The 21,130-nt window shown below is 39.5% G+C and overlaps 1 protein-coding gene across 1 annotated transcript in view; it reads left to right on the top strand.

The window, feature by feature from the left end:
* The first annotated feature begins 3,771 nt into the window (after nucleotides 1–3,771).
* The window catches only part of FAM171B (family with sequence similarity 171 member B), a 32,842-nt gene continuing 15,483 nt past the window's right edge, over nucleotides 3,772–21,130 (top strand). The window contains exon 1 of the mRNA XM_069781933.1: nucleotides 3,772–4,059. Coding sequence (XP_069638034.1) covers nucleotides 3,876–4,059 — 184 coding nt within the window. The 5' untranslated portion in view covers nucleotides 3,772–3,875. The remainder of the gene's footprint in view (nucleotides 4,060–21,130) is intronic.

Below are 21,130 nucleotides of genomic sequence, written 5' to 3'. Positions count from 1 at the left end.
GTAAATTAATTACTAATGTATTAATATTTTATTACATATTAGTACATTAATATATTTTTTAATTGCCAGTTCAAGTAATTTTAAGAACATGGTGAAAAATTGAAGAGTTTTTTTTAAAGTATTTGTATGAAAATCTCATCGATATATTCTCATATACATAAAGAATTAGGGTTAGTGCTGTCAGCAGCCCATCTTCTCACAAGGTGTTTTACAATCAGTCTGTTTTACTGCATCTTTCTGATAAACCTAAAAGTTTGGTGCTGAATCATTACCTGTCTTGGCAGACATACAGGATGTGCTAAGACTAAGCTTGCAGGACACAAATGCACAACACGCATCTGCCAAATGTGAGAAGCAAAAAAAAAAAAAAAAAAAGACAGTAAAATACCACATTACTAGTCTTTACAATTCACATGCAGACCATGTCTGTGTTACTGTTTTCAGAGAGTTTTGCAGAATCTCTCTACGTTTATATTTGTGTTGTTTGTGTACACACTTTTGAGTCCCTGAAAAAATATCAGATGCCATGTGTTACATACCTTCGGTGGTTAATGACGATGGTTGTAACTTGTTTTAAGTTCGAATAGTGTGTGAGCAACTGCAGGAGTTACTGCTGGACATATTTCCTCTAGTAAATACTCAGGTAGTTGAAATAAATTACTTATTATCAGCTTTTATCTCTTTTCAAAGAAAACTTGGTTAAGAAAACATAATCCTGATTATGATTTTTTTTTCTGAAATGGATGTTATTGTGTACTCTAATCCATTCTCAGTAACTTATCTAAATGCAGTACAAACAATTCAAAACACATGTTATTCCCCTTTTGGAGCTGTTTTCAGTAAAACTTTTATCACGCATTTAACAGATTTGTTTCAGAACTTTATAAGTAAGTAATTGTGCATATTCACATCATCAACATTAATTTAAAATGTTGCACCTGCCAAGTTGGTTCAACTATTCCTCCCTAAATAGACTTGATTTATATCTTTCTAAAAGCCCAAATCTACAAACATTTGCAAATGAACGTGTATGTGATCCACACTTCCTCAATACCACATACTCATTCATCAGACAAATTCATTAACAAAGGAAGCAAATTGCTTAAAGCATTAACTAGCTTTTTGTACACCCCTTTCTTCCACCTGAGAACACACAATGTTGCAGGGATTCCAAAATGAATTCAACTCTTAACAGAGGCTGTGCAGAAGCAGCCTCTTTTTCTTTGCAGTGCCCAAATAAAAGGTTGAAATAGGAAGCTGGGTGAGAAGATGTTAACTAGGCAAGTAGGCACTGAACAAATCTTTTCTAAACAAAAGAGAGAATTTCTCCTCCTTATGAGTTGCTGGAGGAGAGTTCCACATCAAGTAAATGATTATTTGTCTGAGTTTTTTGTGCTCTTTTGCTTACTTAAAAGAAAGGTCCTGTCAAATGAAATAACGTTTTCATGGCATGGGGTTTTTTTTTGGTGCTGATGAAGAGGGAGACTGACAAACTATTCTCAAGAAAAGTATTGAAGAGTACCTGCTGAGGAGAGTGTATGTTTCCCACTGCACCATTATTTGGCAGGCAGCGATGATTCATAATGCATGAGTGGGTGAAGTCAGTCCATTCTTGGGCGGTCCCAAAAGGTGCCAACCAACTATCAGCAACTGTGATAAAAGTAAATTGTATTTTCTATGCCAATCCAAAATCTATTTGAAGTCATTGTTAATGGCAATGAATTAATTACTTTGGTCTGTATGGAATGACATTAAATCAAAAGGAAAAATATATTGTATTTTCTTTAGATTTTCTAAGAGATCTGTTGAAAATGTGCACTGTAACCTAGCAGTTCCTCATTTCAGTATGGGAAAATTTCTACTTCTTTATAGTTTGTAACTCTATTCCTTTCCTTTTCCTCTTGCATTGAAGACATTTTCTGAGATCTGAAAACTACAGAATTTGGCCTAATATGTTATGTCTTAAGATTTTAATTTGGGTCATCTTTATTTTATTAAAAGGCAAATAAAGTGTTTTTATACTTTTCAAAGAAATTTATATTCACTACTCAAACATACCTTGAAAATGTAGTATCATCCAGTTCTGAAAGTCTTTATGACACAAGATGTTTTACATCTTGTGTTAAGAAAAGAACACAGTGGCTTTGTTATATTGACGATAAGAAATGGATAAGAATGGTGTATAAGAAATCCTGTATGTTGCAAAATGTATAAGAGACCAGAGAAAATGACTTCTGGCCAACCTTGCAAATTCCCTGAGAAGATAAAAACCTTAGGCCTTTTTCAGATAACTTAGCTTAGAGTGTCAATATGGTTTGCGACAAAAGAATGTAAATCAAGAAAAGATACGATAGTAGAGTTACTAACGAACATTCTTTAGGATAAGTTGTATCAAACATGTAAGGTGTCGCACTGTGTAGAATCACTAGAACAGGGTCAACTAGCGGACAAGTGAGGAAGACTATTGAAGACCACCAGAGGACCGCCTGAAGACCAGCAACAATCTCGATCTCGAGTGTGCCTGCACCAAGGACATTTACATATATTAATGAGATCCTGGAATTCAGATGAATATGTTAATTATTTCCAAGAAAAATCATCAATATGTATATCCATTTTGTATATAATCTCAACTGTTGAAAGAATTGGTATGCACGATAGGCGGAACGATCCCCCGTGCATCCAGTGCTACAATAAAGAATGCCTGCTTTCTAAAGCTCCAGAACTGAGTCTTAGTTTCTGAGGTGCTTACTTACAGTAGCACTTAGTGAATGAATGAGATGTTTGCCTCAATGAAATCACGGCTTGGGCACGCTCATCAACACTAGTGTGAAATTCACTGTGAGGTGCTCCTAGTATGTGTTTAGCTGTCAACCATGCAGATGCCTGCGTGCTGTGGGCGAGTTTGATTTGTCCAGATGTGCTGCCTTTGCTCAGGTGTAGCAGTCTTACCTGCTGTGAACAACTTTAGTAATTTTTCCATGATGCCACCCTGGGTTGTGCCTGTACTTGCATTCCAATTTTACCTGTTATGTGTATCCTTACTTCTAAAAAATGTGTAATGCTTGGCATCGGGACTGTTAATGTGAATGAACACGTCAGTAAGGCAGACACGCCCGTGCGTAGAATCAAAGCTTTAGGAGATAGTACTCATATACGATGATCGCTGCACTGACTGCCGCTTACCAGCGCCTGAGTGAAGGCGACTTTCGAGTTGCCACAAGGCAATCTTAAGTGTCTGCCCCGTAGCGTGACGTGCTGCGCAGGGGTTGCCAAATGCGTTTTAATACTCTCGGCAAGAGGCGCTAGAATCGATCGAAGTGCTGCCAGTTCGCAGGGCTGAAAGAAAGCCAACGCGGCGCGGCTGGATTTCCTCGGTAACTCGGTTGGAGGCCACAGCGCCGGCAGGTCCCGCGCTCTCCCCTCACCGGCCCGGCTCACCCTCGCCCCTCTGCCAGGCGGCCGGCCGCGGGGCGCGCGGCACGCCTCAGCCGTCGCCGTCAGGCGTTAACGGGGAGGCTCCTCAGGAAAGCCCTTGGCCCGCACCTCCACGTCCTCCGCAGAGGCCTCGAGGCCGGACCGGAGGCGGCGGGGACGCCCCCCTCCCCGCCGCCGGGGCGCTCGCTCACCGCTACGGAGAAGGATCCCGTCTGGCCGCCCTCCCGCTGTCCCCGGCCCGGCCCTCGCCTCAGCGACACCGTAGCCCCGCCTGGCGCTGGGGCCCCGCCCCCGTCACGTGCGGGGGGCGGGGCGGGCGCAGGGCTCGGCGGCCGGCGGCTGCCGCAGTCCCGCCGCCGCTGCCGGAGCCGCTGGTCCCGGCCTCCCGCCCGCGTCCTCGCCCGCAATATGCCTCCGCTGCTCTCGGGCTGCTCGCCATGCCGGGGACCTGCGGGCGCCTCTCCTCCCTGTTCCTGGGGCTGGCGGCCGCGATGCTGCAGCTGCTGCTGTTGCTGCTGATGGGGCGGCCGCTTCCCGTCGACGCCGCAGCCGCCGCCACCCGCCCGCAGCAGCAGCGGGCGGCGCTGCCGGGGGGCGTCCCCGCCGCCGCGGCGGCCTCAGGTACCGATTCCCCCATCCCCCCCTCCCCGCCGCCGGGCGGGTACCCCTGTTTCCCGCTTTCCCTGTGGAGATCTCTCCTCTCTCCTCCCCGGGGCTGCGCCGTCGGGGTCCCCTCGGCCCCGCCGCGTCCCTCTCCTGCCGGGGCGGGGGGTCGGCGTCCTCCTCAGCTGCTCCCCGCCGGGCTGCAGAGGGCCGCGTCAGCTGAACCCGGTGCTGCGTAGTGGCTGCTAGCCTGCGAAACCGGGGTGTCGTGGTACCTGCGAGGGACGGGCGGCGTTGCCGAAGGGAAAACTAAGCCTCTACGTTTTTAATGAAGCAGGTAGCGGAGCCGTGGCGGCTGCTACGGGGCGAGGAGGATCCATCTTTAGTATCAGAAGATCTGTATGCAGCTGCTGTAGCGTGTCACTGGCGTGGTGAAAAATACAACCCAGTAATCGTGTAGCCTGTTTCTGACCTAGCGGGAGATGGTCCCTCAAGTGCCAGGCAAATGGTCTCTGGGGAAGCATGGCTCTGTGAACTCCCTGTTTGCTGGCAGGAGTCACCAGAGCAAGACACGTGTATAATAGACATAAAAAACCCACCCAAAACCAAAAACCATATATTTATTTCTGTATATATTTATATCAATATAAAAATAAATAAAAAGCAGCTGATACATATGCAAGTGTCTTAAGTCTGTCAAATGAGTGATGGGGCTGGTGAGCTCATTAGTTTTTGCATCTCCTCTGCAGAATGAGGAAATATGTCGTTTATCCAGCAGCTGACAGGATGAAAATAATGTGCTGATTTCAGTATTAGGCCTTGCTATTAACAGTCAAATGCATGAGGTTACCCCTTTGCAGGACTGGCGCAAGTGATAAGGTTTAAAAAATATGTGTATATTCTGAAGTCTTAGTGGCTTAAATTAGGATAAAACCAGTATTATTCTTGACATATTGCCTTTCACCAAAGAATTTCAAAATGGTTTCAAACATGAATTATTTAAGACCTTTTAGCACCAAGGCTCCGTTTGGGCATATCACTAGAGCATATGTTTCATTTTTAACATATATTCCTGTTTCTATTTCCAGTTGACTTCAAGAAGGTATAAAACAGTCTTGGTTTCAGGCATATGGTTAATATTTTGATGAAGTGAACCCAATTTACAAAGCTGCCAAAATATCTATGTTAATTAGGAAATATAAGCAAAGATCTTGAATTATGGTCTTTACTTGTAACTTCTTAAAGATGTAGAATAAGAAACTAGATTTGGTTGGTAGAATATGAACACACTCTTAAATTCTCCTGATATACTCTTAAAATGTCTTCGTTTGCTTTTTGGTTTCTTTCTTGTGTGGGTTTGTGTTTGTGTGGTTGGGGTTTTTTTTTTGGTTTTTTTTTTCCCCTTTCCAAATGTTTAAGTTATAGGACTTTAAAAAAGGATATTTGATGAACAGCTTGGTTCTTGTTTTTCCTTTTGAACTGGTGATTTTTCATTATTTTGTTTCATATGCTTTTAGAGGAATATACCGTTAATCACCAGTAAACCCCACTAAAAGGCATTGGCAGCATTTCTAACTTGTGCAGTGAACATTTTGCTCATGAAAAATTGTGTGGCCAAAAAAAAAAAAAAAAGGGTGGGGACATGGCAGGTTTTGTAATTCAATGAACCTCTTTCGTTTCAGGTATTGATTTCTTTTCAGTAAGCTCCATTACCTTATTGCCTTCAGCCCTGGCCAAAATCTTTGTTGGTACCAAACAATTTGATGCTGATACTACTGGTTTGATGTTGTTGCTGTTGCTTTCTTTTATTTGCTTATTATGCTTCATAGGTTTTGAGGTATGAGAGTCCTGAAAGTGTCTTATAGTACACAGCTTTCATGATCAATCCCAGTTTATGAATGTTAAAAACTATCATTTGAGCTGATCCTCAGCATTTGTTTATGGTATGTTTAAATACAATTAAAGCTTTATTTCACTTCTTGGCTGGCTTTCTAAATGATCTTGATTAATTTTTTCTTTCATAAAAAATTGAAAAAAGCCAACAGTGATTAATCTTTTTAAAAGACAAGGTAATCACTGCTACGAAACTTTTATTATTCTGAAGAAGCTGCTAAGCACTTTTGGGGTTTTGTGTGGTATTTCCTTTCAGTAAAGCATGTAAGTAGTTTTTCCTGTATGATATTTTTTTAAATTTTAAAAAGGAAGAGCCTGATTTCAGGCATATATTTAGCAGGTACCAATGTTTTTTTCCATGAAATTATCTTTTGATGGTTTACAGCTGAAAGGTAGGCAGGATAAATGGCTGTTGCCTTTCCAGCAGAGGACTGGCAGCAGAGTAATCCCTAGGGGGAATGCTTTGAAGAGGCCACTCCTGCAGCAGCTGCAGGTCCTGTGCTGGGAACTGCCAGGCAGGCAGTGGCTTCTGGAGGTAAGGAGGAGTCTGGCTGAATTTGGATTTATGCTGTGTGTTTGTGACCCCAGTGTTGCTAGAGCAAAGGAGCCTTATCTTCCTAAACAGGGAAGGTGCAGAGCTAAGGTTGGAGTTCGTAACCTTTTCTCATTTGACGTTCCTGTATCGATGTCCCTGTTCTGTCGAAGCTAATTATACAGTTTTACAGATCAATTCCCTCCTGGATTAACAGACTTCTGCCGGTGTAATTATTATGCTGTCTGAGAAGAGATGCTAAAGTCAGCACAGCTGTGTATAAAAGTTTGGGATGCGGATTCTGTTGCTGACATGTAAATGTAGCAGGGAGAAGGGAATTGCCGAATGACTGAATCATGACCAAATAGGATTTTTTTGTTCATCCCTTCTTGCTTCTCTCTAAAAACAACAAAAAACTTACCACTGCCAAAAGAACTAAGTAAACTCTAAAGACAAGGCAGAGAAGACATGCATAAGAGGGACTCGGTTCATTGAGTTACTCTGACTCATGTTATCTAATAGATGTAGCTATTCTTCCAAATTTTAGAAAAAAAAAAATATTTGGGGAGAGAGAGATGGGCCTCTCTGGTTAGGGTGGTGATTGCTGAAGTGGAGAACCTGTCTTGGTTCCTTGTTATTCTTAGTGAGTTTTTCCATTTTCTGCGTGGCAGTTTAGAAATCTGGACTCTGGTGTGCAGAAACAATTGAAGAGAAGTCACAGGCAGCTTTGAATACGCAGCATTGAGGTCAGCGAGCTTGAGCACAGAATTCAGTATATTATAGTCCTGGCTTTGATCCAGGCAAATCTGTTTTTGTTTTCCTTGTTCCCTTTTGTTTATTTTTATTGAGATGCATTCTTTACAGGAGGTAAGGGTTATGTTCTTTGAAGTTCATGGATGCTTTGGATATTCTGGATGTGGTGCATTGTTATTCTCTATAATGCAGATATTGGGCAGTAAACAGAGCAGAGACCGCTAATTGATTAAGTGATACTTAACTCCATCAGTTCTATGGCAGATCTGACTTATACTGAATGAACAAGATTCTTCTGGAAAAAACAGCAGTTGTGCAAATAGAAGCTGTCGCATTATGTATAGGCAGCACATAGGATGACATACAGCATCTTAATGTTGGAATCTTTGTTCCACATTGAGACCTTAAATTAGACTTGAAGTATGTTTTAAAATAGGTGTTATTTCTTCAAGTTCTTGTCGTATAGCTGCATGTTCTATGCTGTGGGTACTGTCCATACCTTTTTGTAATCCCAGCACAAACAAGAAAATACTTACCATGGTATTTATTATAGACCATTCCCAATCTGCCTCGCATTCCAGAATTCAGAGAAAAAGAAATTTATTTTGCCTTTTTTTTTTGGCAGGTGGTTTTGCATACGATGGGAAGATTAGCTTGATTTTTGTAGGGTGAAATTAAAAAGCAGTAGCAGCAAATAGTGGTCTTGAACAAAGGAGAGGAGAGAATTGGAATCACTGTGCGTATTTATGCAGTTAATTCTGGTTGTGGAGACTGATGAGATAAATATGTGATTGTTGGCAAACCCAGAAGAAAATAAGAGATTACTTTTGTACCTATTGGAGACAATTATGCTGTCTGGATGCTGCCTGTGGAATTTGATTCTGTGCCCATTTCTCTGTACTATCTGCTTGCATGTGATGATGAGTTGCTACCTAATGTGAAGCAGTGTTCTAGACAAGAGTTACCTAGTGAAGATTTTCCTAAACTCTTTTGTATGTTGTCTTATTCTTCCCAATCATTCAAGGAGGAGGTAACTTTCTCATGCTTCTTTTTTATTTGAGATAGTGGAACAGAAATATTTCTTGGACGCATCCTTGTGTGACTGCTTTTCTAATCTTTCTTTTCAATGTTTCTATTAGTGAAATATTTTTCCTAATGACTTGTATATTGGTGTGTAGGTGGTACTTAGGTATTTAGAGGAGCATTTGGTTTTGATAGTTTGTTCTGTTAATTTGGGTGATAATACATAATGATGCACTTTTTAAAAAAAAAAGCTTACATAGTGCTGTGTGACTGGCTTGTTTGTTGCTTGATGGAACAACTTTTGCGGTTTACTGTCTCTATAGTCACTGAATAGGGGATTAGTACGGTAGCAATAAATCCAGTTCTGTGTTGGACCTTCTGTTGTGGTCAGATACAGACCCCAAGAAAATGAGTGAGGAGTTAAAAGCTGTGTAGGAGATTCTGTAGCATTCGTATAAAGAAGGAAATTTAGTAATTTTCATGACTGAGTGATTACGTAGGATAGGGTTCCTGCTCAAGAAGTCAGGGCCGTCTAACTAGGGACTTCCGATCAGCACTGGGGTTAATTGTTTTATACAGCCAGCAACACAACCTTCTTATCCAGTAGGTATTGGAATATAATCGGTGTCAGGGGAAAGGTTTATTTTTAACTTGTCAAAGCTTATGGGTTAAATTATAGTAATTGTTTTCTATTTGGACATGGGGGAGATGGTTTGCAGTCTTTAAAATAAGACTCTTGATTTGTTTTAGATGTATCAGATGTAAACATTTCTTGGGAATCTATCTGCTTCTTACATGAAGAACCTTAATGAAACTTTGGAAAGCTGACTTTCGATCTGGTGAAAAATAAGTCTTTCTTTATGAAATAGAACTCCTAAAGTATTACATGCACACACATGTAAAATGGCTTAATGCAAGCAACTAACTCCACCTATGGAAATAAGCTCGGAAAATGTCCTTTGATTTGTTCTTCAGTCTTCTCAGCATTCTCAGCCTCTGGGATTTGCAACAATGGTTTCTCACCTAGGTGAGAAAGTAGACAAAGAATGTAAGACTTAGACTTGTACTGGTTTATTGGAGCTGATGTTCTTAAGTGACTTAGCTTTCTGTGCTGATCTAAGGCTTAGTAGTGCAACAAAATATCAGGAGGGGCATTAAGACACTGAGAGGTGATAAAGCATTTGCACTTCCAGACAGAAATGAGTAATGAAAAAGAAATATTCACAGATAGTTTCATTTGTGTGTCTATGTGTTCCATGATTTAGGTCACTCAATTGCTAACACAAGAAAAAGAGGAGTTTGCGGTTTTCCGTGGTCAAGCACAGATGAAAAAAGATGTACTTTTCTGTTTTTCAGAAAGAGAACTGCTATAAACAAAAAGGTACTGAGGAGTTTTGAAGAGGTAGGCTGCTCTCCTGAGTTGAAAGCTTGCTTTTATTGAAGCTTGTAATATATTGTGAAGCATCATGCTCTACACTTCAGAAAACTTGATTTCAGGAAACTTGTGTTGCCAGTAACTTTCACTATAAAGAACTGAGAGAGACAAGCACAGAAATGCGTTTTAGCTTTCACAGAAGCAGGACCCACAGTTACACGCTGAGAAGTGGCAGGAAGCAAGAGTGATCTATGATGGCAGGAAGCTACCTGTTGCAAGATGGTAGCTTTTGCAGTTCTTACTTGTTTTGTTAAAGTTTCATTACTTCTGTCAATCTTTTGGCAGGTGATATGTCATCAAAGGCTAATTGATATGTAAAAACATTCACAGAATTGCTGTCAGGCTGAGAAAAAGGTAGTTTCAGGATTTGTAATGCAACTATCTGGGTCACTGGGGATCTATAGCATGCTTTCTCTGTGAACTAGCTCAGTAGATGAAGTCTTTGAAGACAGAGGCAAAGATCTGAGAGGAAAGCTTATTCAAAATAAACTTTATGGCATGTCAAACTTAGAAAAATAGCACAGGTTACTTTGTCATCTTGAAAGTTGCATATTTTTATATTCACTATATCCTTCTATATGAATGGGGATTTGAGGCACAATGTGACAGAGCAGATGAGTCCTCTGTATTACTCCCAATATTGCATTTAATTCCTAATTCACAGATCTAGCAATCTGGTGTGCTGTAGGAGCACCCAGACCCTGTGAACAAGAATTTCCATTGCACCATAGGGGTTAGCGTACACTTGAATAATGCTTCTGTGCTCACTAGGATGAAACTACCAGATCTAGCTCCTCGTACCTAATCCTATCTTGCCAGAGGTGTTGTAGCACACCTCGTGTACTCCTGAATTGTCATATTCCACACATGTCTACAAGAAGCTGTATTTAGCAGGCTGCAAAGCAGCTATTGCATTTCTTGCTTTGCTTTTCTGGCACTAGTTGTTGTAGAGAAAACATGAGGTTCAAAAGCAATTGTCATGCTAGCACATGCTTGAGGATGTGCATGTGCACAACTTTCCAATCAGCAATATGAAAGTGTATTTGCTGAAACAAATGTGCTAGAGAACTTAAAGTTAGAAAGCTCAAGAGAATGAATCAATCTTTAGGAGTGCCCTCTGTCCCTAAGCCAGCTGTTTAGTAGGGGAGATTTCACTCAAGCTGTAACTCATCTTTTCAGTTGGAGTAGGCACTCCAGATCCATCCAGTAGAGGAGCTGGGTCCCTGGGAAAGAGCAGTCCTTCCAAACCATGTCTGAGGCTGCAGCACAGATAGACCATATGTTCATACAGCCCCACATCTCCCTTTCACACCTACAGAAGAGACAGTCTGTGCAGAGGGTCCCCTTTGGTGAATGTATTGCCCTGTCATTTTGGGAGGGACGTAGATTGGGAAGGGATGATGCTTAGACCTTTGAGAGAGCACACATATACTGTAGTGTGAGCAGGTTCTTGTGACTAGGAGATAAACATCAACAGGCATAGTCCAGTGTGTGTGGAGGACACTCCAAAAGCACCAGTTGCCTTAAACACAGCTTCATGGGCAGAACACAGGACTAACATGTGGCACCACCAGTTCTGTCAGGTAAAAAACTGTATCGTATGCTATGAATTTCACAAGCAGTTGTCAGCTGTCTGTAGATGATGTGAAGAAAATCTCCTCCTCCAGTCCCAGTTGGACCAGCTGCTGTAACTTTCCAAATGATTCTGCTTGCCCTCTGACTGTAAGCATATTATGCATTCTTGTAAACAAAATACTGACAGGTCTGCAGTTTGTGGTACATGCATGGCACGACCCTGGTGATGTGTGTTCTTGTCCGATGTAGCTCCTGAGAGCCATCCTGTGTGACTTGCTGGGATTGGCAGGGCTAGGGAGTGATGTTCTTTCCTGTCCGTGCATGCATAAGCCCCTTAAGGCTCATCAAGTGCAGATATGAATCCTGTCAGGTTCCCATTCTATCCTTATTCTTTCCCCTCCTCAAATTATTGTTCTTCTTTCTCTTCCCTGAGGTTGTGATTATGCTTCATCATGTGGGCTCAAAGAGAGTCTCCACTGACTGAAAGACTTAAGTCAGACTTCAGGGCACAGTTGCTACTGTTTACAATGTGGAAATGAGACAGTTGGAGATGGATTACAGGGTCAGATCCTCCTGCTGGACCTTCCACATGAACCTTCTTATTTCAGCATTCTGCATTTACTGTTCATAGTGCCAGGTACGTAAGACAGTGGAAGAGGCAAGAGGTGGCCTCTCATTGGGATTACATGGAAATAAATTGTAGCTCTTGGTGGGTTAGAGAGAAGAAAAAAAAAAACCAAACTTGGCCCTCTACCCTTCTGATTTTCCTTGTCCCATTTTGAAAAATGTGATGGTTTTGGTGTGGGTCTTACCTGAACTACTGGCAGCTATAGCAGATTAACCTCCAAGTGACTGAATAGCTGTGGTGGGGCGTGTTTTTTTTGTGTTGAATATGATGCAGTGGTTATAGGTATGAGTGTGAGGCCCATACTGAGCCATGTACATTAGAAGGTCATGAAGCAGCAAAATACAGAGAATCTCAGAACCGCTTCAACATGTCCCCAGCGTACTCCTGCTGAAATGCATTATTGATATGACCACTGCACCCCAAAAGTGCTCTAAGGTCTGTAGAGTATCGTTCAATTAATGAGTGCTTTAGCCTGTACAACTGAGTGTTTGCTTGAGCACTTTTACTAAACACAGTGTAGTTATAGCCAGATAAATTGGAGCACTGACCCATTATCATCCAGTTAATTTTGGAGGAAAGAGTTTAATTTAGGGGTTGGTTTTTCTTTTTTTTAGTTTCTAGATGGTCACTAATAGTTCATCTGCCTCTTCTGAAATGTTTTATTCTGGTGGACATACTTTTATTTCTTTATTTCTCATCAATCTTTTACCCGTATTCAATGATTAAGCTTTCCCACTGGAGTGTGCACGTAGCTTTCAGGTTATGTGCTGTAGGTGATTTTAGTTGCAGGTCTGAGCAACCCTTTGATTAGTTGAACGGATTTTACTTTCAGAATCGTCAGTGTTTCTGTTTTAATTGACTGCAAGTGTAACCAAGTAAGACCATGCAAGATAAAAGTATATCTTTTCATCCTATTTCCTTAATAAAGCATAGCATTTGCATTAGGTTGTGAGCCCCAAATTATCATAGGATGCTGTACTCCTACTAAAACATCCAGCCAGATTTGCGAAGTGTATTACAATTAGCAGCTGGAATAAACCACAGTCAAGTGAAGATTATGTTTGTGGGTTTTTCTTCCAGTGTTTTCTGTGATTTGGAAGTAACTATGAGGATCTGGAATTGTGGAGGTATTCAGGCTGGAGGGGATATCAGGAGCACTCTAGTCCAACCTGCATAGCGCAGGGTTGACACTGAATTCAGTCAGACCTGGGAGCTCTTTCCTGTTAGGCTGTGAAAGCCTCCAAGAATGGAGAACCTCTCTGGACAACCTGTTCCAGTGATTGTTTATCCTCAGAGAGAAGAAAAATTCTTCATGTCCAGTCAGATCCTTCCCTGCAATTTGTGAGTCTTGCCTTTCGTTATCCTGCCATGCATCTCAACAGAGCACTCGGCTCTGTGTTCTTGGTAAACTCATGGGTATTGGAAGGCTATTGTCTAGGTGCCCCAAAGCCTTTCCTTTGCAAGGTTAAACAAGGCTCACTTCTTTCTGTGGGTCCAAAACTGAATGCAGTTTTCCAGATGCAGTCTAGCGAGTGCTAAGTGAAAGGCATTAATTACTTGCTCTGTTTGCTGTGCTTCTGTTGATGCAGTGCAGTGTGCTGTTAGCCTTCATCGATTCCAGGGTGCACTCCTGACATGTTTATCTTTTTGTTTGCCAGGACTCCCTGATGTTCTCAGAGCTACTGCCCTGCCAGTCAATCTCTTGCAGGTACTGCTGGAAGGGGTCAGATGCATCATTTTGTATTTGTCCCTGCAGAATTTCATGAGGCTCTTGTTGGCCCCTATCTCTGTCTACGTCCCTTGGAGCATATTGACTGCATCCTCAGCTCGTTACTATCTACAGACTTGGAGGGTGTTTTGTCCCTGTCTCAAATCACTGACTTGGACTTTTACATGACTATGGTGGTGTCAGGTGCTAATGTTTCTCTTAAAACTTCTGCATTTCATTTTGGGTAGACTGTTTTCCTCTAATGCATGTACATTAGAAGAAAGTCAAATTATATCCTCTGCTGCAGATTGGGGCTGTTTTATAAATATGGTGTATACAGTTGGCTCAGTCTATCAAAATAGATATTAGTGCATTGCATGGACTTCTGGTTATGAAATTTGGCAAGACATCAAATTTATTTATTATTAATTATTAATGATGGGCAAGGCTCCCAAATGAAACTGATTGGAACATTCTCGTATGAGGTATTTTCTATGAGATGGCAAATCTGGTTGATAATTTGTCTGTGCTAATGTGAGCTAAACTAGAAAAAAGGTCAGTGATGTCAAGATATTTGAAAATATAGGCCACTTTGCTGGAATGAATAAGGAGGTGCTTGCCTCCTCTAACTATTATAGACACTAACGGAATTATAAAGTTTTTTCAGGTCATTGTGGAAAATATTTTTCCTTTGTTCTGAAGCCTTTCATTAAGTGACTGAACAGGAGAAATGACTGGTTTTATGTTGGGTAAATGCAGGACATCAGTAGAGTGTGTGTTTGGAACAATAAAAGCTGTTAATAACCTGAATTATGCCTTGTGATAAATATCGCAGGAGCTTATTTCATTGTTTGTGAGAGCAAGGGAGAAAACTTACTCTCACTAGGCTGAAGGAGAGATTTTCTTTGGATTATGGACCACCAATGTTGAGAAAATCCTCTAATTATGTTGACTGGAATAGATAACCAGCAAAACATTTGTGAGATATTGCATAGTTTTGGTGCAGTGCTGAGCAAAAGAATCTGTCACAGCTGTTTGCCTCTTAGTTGTCAGGTTCATTTTCCTTTTCCCCCTTTTGTGTTTGGTGTTTGTTTTTTTGGGTTTTGGTTTGATTTTTGGGGGGGGGGGTGGGGGGGTGGGTCCCTAAGCACATTATAGAAAACCTGTCCCTCTGATTCTGTCTCCTGGATTCTTCAATGTTTCATGGAACACATTGTCTCAGAAATAATTAAGTGGATTTGTTTCCCCCCAGTCCACTTGGCACAATATCAGAGGTGCTGAATGAATCTGAGTATTTTGGGGGAGAAAACAGTGTTTACTGTCCCATTTTCAGTCTTGGTGTCAATAAAAATATTTCCATCATCCTAGAAAGGTTTCCATGGTGTTGTTTTTGAAATATTCCCTACAGGAATATTGGTCACTTGCTGTGAAGGGAGAACTTGTGTGTCTGTGTTGGTGCTGTTTGTGTTGGAGACACAGTTGGTGGGCAGCGTGTTCGTCTTGAACAACTGTCCTTTAGCTGGATCCTGGAGCACTTTATCCTGTGTGGAGCTGTAGAGAGGCAATATTCAGTATTGCCACTTACCTTGATGGCATCCATGTATGCAGAAGAGTTATATTATTGTGGGGGCAATATTGATTCAATTGTTTTGCTTTATCCTGTCATCTGATTTGACAGATCCTTCTCTTTTTTTAAACTCATTTTATGGCATCTGTGGAATTTTACTTTTAATTAAAATTGGTAGGTATCTGCAATCATTTTTCTAAAAAGTAATGTCATATTTATTGATGGTTTGTGATTTTTTTTTTGATCATTCATTTTATGAAACTCAACTTTAATAAAGACTTATATATGAAAGAGATAGTAGCTTGTTGGGTGCTCTTGTTTGTTGCAGCAATATGGATTTCCTAACAAGGACATAAAAAAATTCCCCTCCTGCATGTACAGGATTACAGTTAGGAAATGTTGGCCTGCAAACTTTGAATTGTATTTTTTCCATATATGTCTTTACACACTGGCCTTCTTCAGGGGGTTAGAGGATCATTGCCTCTAAGTGAAAGATAAACATTGCTGGAACTTTGCAAATACCTTTCTTTAAGCAGTAGTATGAGATTTTTGCAGTTTTTGGGGAAGAAAAGTATTTTCAGCAAAGAATAGTGACCAGCATGTTATTGAATAGTGTCACTGAACGCATCAGTAGTTTTCCTTTGTGATTAGCGAGTAACATGCACTGATGCTGAATTAATAGTTTGTAGGTTATATTATGCCACTGTGGGTTTATACAGGCATATCTGTCTTAAGGCTAAAACCTTCATGGCATTAAATGTCATATTTGAAGAGGGTACTGCTTTTTTTCCTGTGATTTCTTTCTCCCCCACCCCCTGCCAAATTAAGGGGATGTTTGAATTTGCACAATTTTTTTTTTTTCCACTCACTACCCACCACTAAGAATTACATGAGACAAATCCTGTATCTGACCCATTAGGTTGAAAAAAGATGAATAATGCTACAGGGTTACTGGAATATTCCTCCTCTGTCCAAGTATATTCACCATTAAAGGGTAGGTTTGACAAATCATTAGAAATTCTCTATAAGAAATGGTCTCATTTTGTCAAGGAGATGATGCTGAATGATTTATTTTTTCTGTTTACATAATGAAGGTTTGATTGTAAATTTAATGAGTGGGAAATGCACGTTGTTTGCTTATCACCTAATAGGCACTTGCCCATTTTTCTTCAGGGTATATAATATAATGTGGGTATTTAAGATAGCATATTTAAAATAGAGTATTATGCAGATTTTGATGTTTCCCTTACGTACATTTTTTCCCAGTATTCTATAACAAAGTGTGAAATTTTAATATTCATTTTTTCATTCCCTCAACTCTGATACAAGGTAGAATGATACAGGCAGTCACCTAAAAAAATGAAAGAGCAGCATTACAGGTTTAGTATTAGCCAGTGAGTAAACTGAAATGAAAAAAATAATCTTACAATGGCCTCTGAAATGCCTGGGCAAAGGTGTTCTATTTTTTAGGCTTCAGGAACTCTATTACTAGTATTTACTTGCTTATTTAAATCTTTCACTTGCAAATTTATCTTTATTTGATATATAAGTTTTATTAAAGATTTTTGGTCTTGTAATATCAACCATTTATCTCACTTATCTAAGGTTACAGAAGATGATATTTAAAATAAATGAATCCTAAATAAGTGAAGCTCTGCAGACTGCAGCATTTCATCTTGTCTGCTGCGTATCTCCCTTGCTCCAGGAAGGTGAATTACCCAGCTTCCATCTTTCATAGTAACCAGAGTTCTGAGAATCAGGCTGGCTGATGCAACAAAATAGCAGCAAATAAAAATGGAAGAGTTGCTATGGTAATTGTAATTGTCATAGCTTCACTAACAGGTGTCAATTTTGAATTTTATTGAAATTCTTATTATTTATAACAATACAGCAAGACCTGTGAAATATAATTCTGTAATGAAAATTCTGGTTTATTGTATCCTGTGAGTTCTTGTGTTCTGTCTTTGATGGTGAAACATTCTGATTTTAATATGTGAGTTGAATGAAGAAGGCATCTAATAGTGAAAAACATCATGCAACTACTTACCAAATGAGTACTTTAACAGCAGTAAATGACATGCACTTAAAAATATTCCATGGGATTTTTTTTTAATGACATATTTATACCATGCAGTGTTAAATGAATACAGGGAAAAAAAAATCTCTTCTAAATTTCATAGCTCTTTCTTAGGTAGCCCATAAAAATATTTAAAGGGGAATTCTTCTTTTCTTTGTATTTTATGTATTTTACTAGGTGCACTTGAAAGTGTTTGGGGGTATGTTCCCACTGGATAGGTAAGTGGATTTAGCAGCTTTATGGATTAACCTGGTGACATTCTTGTGTAGGTCTTACAAGCATGATCATTCCAGGAAGGTGTATTATTGATTATGCAGTAGTAATCATGAAGGATACAGCCTATAATGATGTGGTTTGTTTTATCGATTTTGCAGGACCTAAATTTCATCAGCATTTGGTTCATGTCAACATTTGTGGAATGAATATCATGCTTACTTAGTTTCTTTTTATGCATCTCGTCTGAGATCTTGGTTGGAAGTATAACCATTTACAATGGTATTACTCAGCTGTTGGTTGTAGAAGAGGGTTGTTTTGTTGTTTTTATTTATTTAAATAACTCATTAAATCAATCAGCTCTTATATACAACAGATCTTAAAATTGAAAAAGCTGAAATGTTAATTTACCTGTGCAGTAGTACAAATTTCAAACTCTAGGGCTGTCCAAATCATAACATAATCCAAATCCAATAAAATAATTACAAGCACTAGAAGTTTGCATGTTTGTGAAGTGTGGTAGTTTTGATTTTTTAAAATATGAACTCAAGGTAGTGCTGCAGTCTATATCTGTACAAGTGTGTCATGGAAGTAGATAGCTGGCATGTTATGTAATGTCTGTTTGAAAAATACTAGGAGTTTCTGAACTCTTTCACTTCTCTGAAAAATTAGCTCACGCTAGGCAAGTACATCCTCTATCAAAATGTGATAGCGAATGTTGGCCATATTTAGTCCTGATTAGATTTAATCTTTCTTTTAAGTTGCTTCTGAATTTGGAGGAACCGATTCCAATAGTTGCGAGAAAATCAGTTTATTGATTTACACTGACCTGATGACTGTTCACTACTTTGGAAATCATTTCAGTGCCCAAGTACTAATAAGGCATAAATTTAAACTAATATTTGAGAGCAAGATTTCTATTAGGAATGTTTTATCATTTTCTTTACCTCCCTCTTTAAAAAACAAACTTCCCTTTCCTCTTGTTTGCTTAAGATTTATGTTTATATATGCACACACATATATACAAAATATAAACCCCTGAATTATGTTGGTATAAAAGGAAAATAATTATTCTGTTTAAGTGAAACAAAATTATTTTAAGTAAATAAATTCAATGAATAACTTTTTTGTAAAAGCGTTAGTAAAAATTCAGTATTAATTCTATGTGAAGAAATGCTCCTAAGTCCATAAATATTTTTGCTGGAAAAAAACCCTAGAATGTATGACTGAGCCAGTCTATTTCTAAAGTAGTGTGGTTTGGGGGTTGGTTTTTTTGGTTGTTTTTGTTTGTTTGTTTTTTCATTTACTTCTCTTTGCTACCAAAATCCCTTTTAGAAGGGAAAGAGGCCTTGTTCTTATCTGTAAAATATATAACATTTTTTCTAGTATTTTGGTAGATGGTCAGCTTTTCCGTATGGTTTAATATGGTTTTATTATAACATGACACTGAATTTTGGGTCTGTTTTGAACTAAATGAATAATTAGTTTTTGACCTACCAATTTACTTAGAACCTTGAAGTTTGCTCTGTATCGTGTGCTAATTTGCCACAGGCAGTCCCCTGTAGTTTTTCAGTCTGCTAGATTTGAAGTCTCCTTTTAAAGTGCACATCCTGATAGATTGGATTCAATGCATTTAATTTTATGTAATACATTTATCACTCTCTTTTTAGTTTATGAAGCTTGCAAAACACCTCATCTTTATAGAAGTATTGATCTTCATGATCAGCGATCTCACGGGCTAAAATATTATGGGGAGTTGTCATCACAGAGATTACTCCAGGATGGGATGAATGCCGGGAGGAAGGAGACCAAGCAGAGTTCTGCCAAGAAAAGAGGACAGTATGAAAGGCATGGAGAAATAGCAACTGGGAAAGATAGTTTTCAGAAAGCAATGAATGAGCAGAAAGCCATGGGAGCAAGGATGAGATGTTTTTATTTGAGATTACAGTAGATTGTTGGGTTTACATCTTTCTTACATGGCTGTTTTGTTCAGCTCTTAAAAGCAAACGTATCCAGTTGTTTCAAGAGATGCAGCCTAGTCTTGATTTGGAACTGAATTATCAGGATAGTGTGTGAATTGTTTTCTGAAGTACTATTTTTGGTTTTTTCCCAGCAAGGTGGGAAGAAGGGCCACCTGAAGACTGTAGTATGTGCTGGAATAATGCATTTATCAATATGAATGAGCTTCTAGTAAATAATTTCCATTTTTTTTCTTACTGATGTACAGATGCTTAAGGACTCTGGCACTGTGGTCTGCATGTGCCTATCACAGCACATGATATTGAAGTAAGGAAGAGTTTCTCTGTATCTGAAATAATGCTTTGTTTGAAGCAAATGTAAAAGAAAATGTTTGAAAAGCTCTGAGTTAGAACACAATTTTTTTTTTCCAACAAAAGCTCACCAGAGTAGGGTGACAAATCCCCTACTTAGGTAGTGGTGTGTTCAAATTTTTTCTAATTTGTAATCTGTTACAGTTTCTCTTGAATATGAAGCAAGTGCTTGTTGGAGACATCTAGATTGGACTAGATTGGGTTAAACTGTCTCCTGTAAAATGACTGTAACAGCCTTTCTCTGTGTAAAAGGCACTGGTTGCCCCCCCCCCTCAGGATCTAGCCTTAGCCCCTTCATAATTGGGATTTTGTTGATGGTTTCTGTGGAAATTGGTTGACCAGAAATAGGGCAGTGGGAATACTGTCGTGTCCTACTTTCCCAGACCCCATTTTGTGGCTTTGCCCCTGGAAGTCGGTAATGTATTCTGCACCACTGCAGAAATTTTTGCCAGAGCTGTTCCTCTAAATATATATCTTAATGTTCAATTTTGCATTCAAATATTTTAAGAGAGTGCTAAGCTGCAGAACTGTGCTGTATAGCTTATGTGGTGGTATTACCTCCACAGGCTTGGCTGTTCATATACAAATGGAGCAAATGTTGATTAGCTCTGGGCTCCAATTTATTTAATATTTCATTTTTTACGGTATCTTTGCATTGCCTAAAAGCAGTTCTCTGTAAGTCTCTACAGTTGAACACTATTGAACAGCATCCCTGACATATGGCAGTAAAATGTCAATATCTTCTTTTTCCAAAGTGCATTTCAAGGAGCAGTCCATACTTGCTTTAAAATCAGAGTAATCATGCTGCTGTTTTGTTTAAGATCAACCTAAACAAGGGCAAGTTTTAGCTGTCACTGTAACTTGGGTCTGTCCTTATGCACCCATGTTCTTTACCAGTCACTTCATGGTTATAGTTAGTTACATGGCTGTTTGCTAACTAGATCAAGGTTTTAACTCCCAGAGTGATTCTGGAGAGGGGTGGTACAACTTTTAACCTTGTGCTAAGTGCAAGAATGGAACTGTGTCAGCTAGTTCTCAATTTTCAGGTGTTTTCTCTTTTCAGGCAAGTAGAACGATTATATTTGTTATCATGTGTGTGTCTTATCTAACTCTAACATTCTCTTTTCCAGAGAAGTTGATTTTTACAGCTGATTAGGTATTTGCTGAATTTCCACAGACCTTTTGTGAACCGTGTGAGGTTCTTTGCTTCTCAGTTCAGTTTTAATGCATTAAAAATAAAATGTGTAGATGGTACTTGTAACTAATTAATAAAAGACAAAGTTAAAATTGCACAGGGTGAAATGTTTGCAGTGTGTTTTGTATTTTAGTAGTATTCCTGTGTCATTTTAGGGAGG

This window comes from Haliaeetus albicilla, chromosome 4, assembly GCF_947461875.1.
Source record: "Haliaeetus albicilla chromosome 4, bHalAlb1.1, whole genome shotgun sequence".
Taxonomy (NCBI): domain Eukaryota; kingdom Metazoa; phylum Chordata; class Aves; order Accipitriformes; family Accipitridae; genus Haliaeetus; species Haliaeetus albicilla.
Note: the sequence above shows the minus strand (reverse complement) of the source record. Positions and strands in the feature narration are given on the sequence as shown.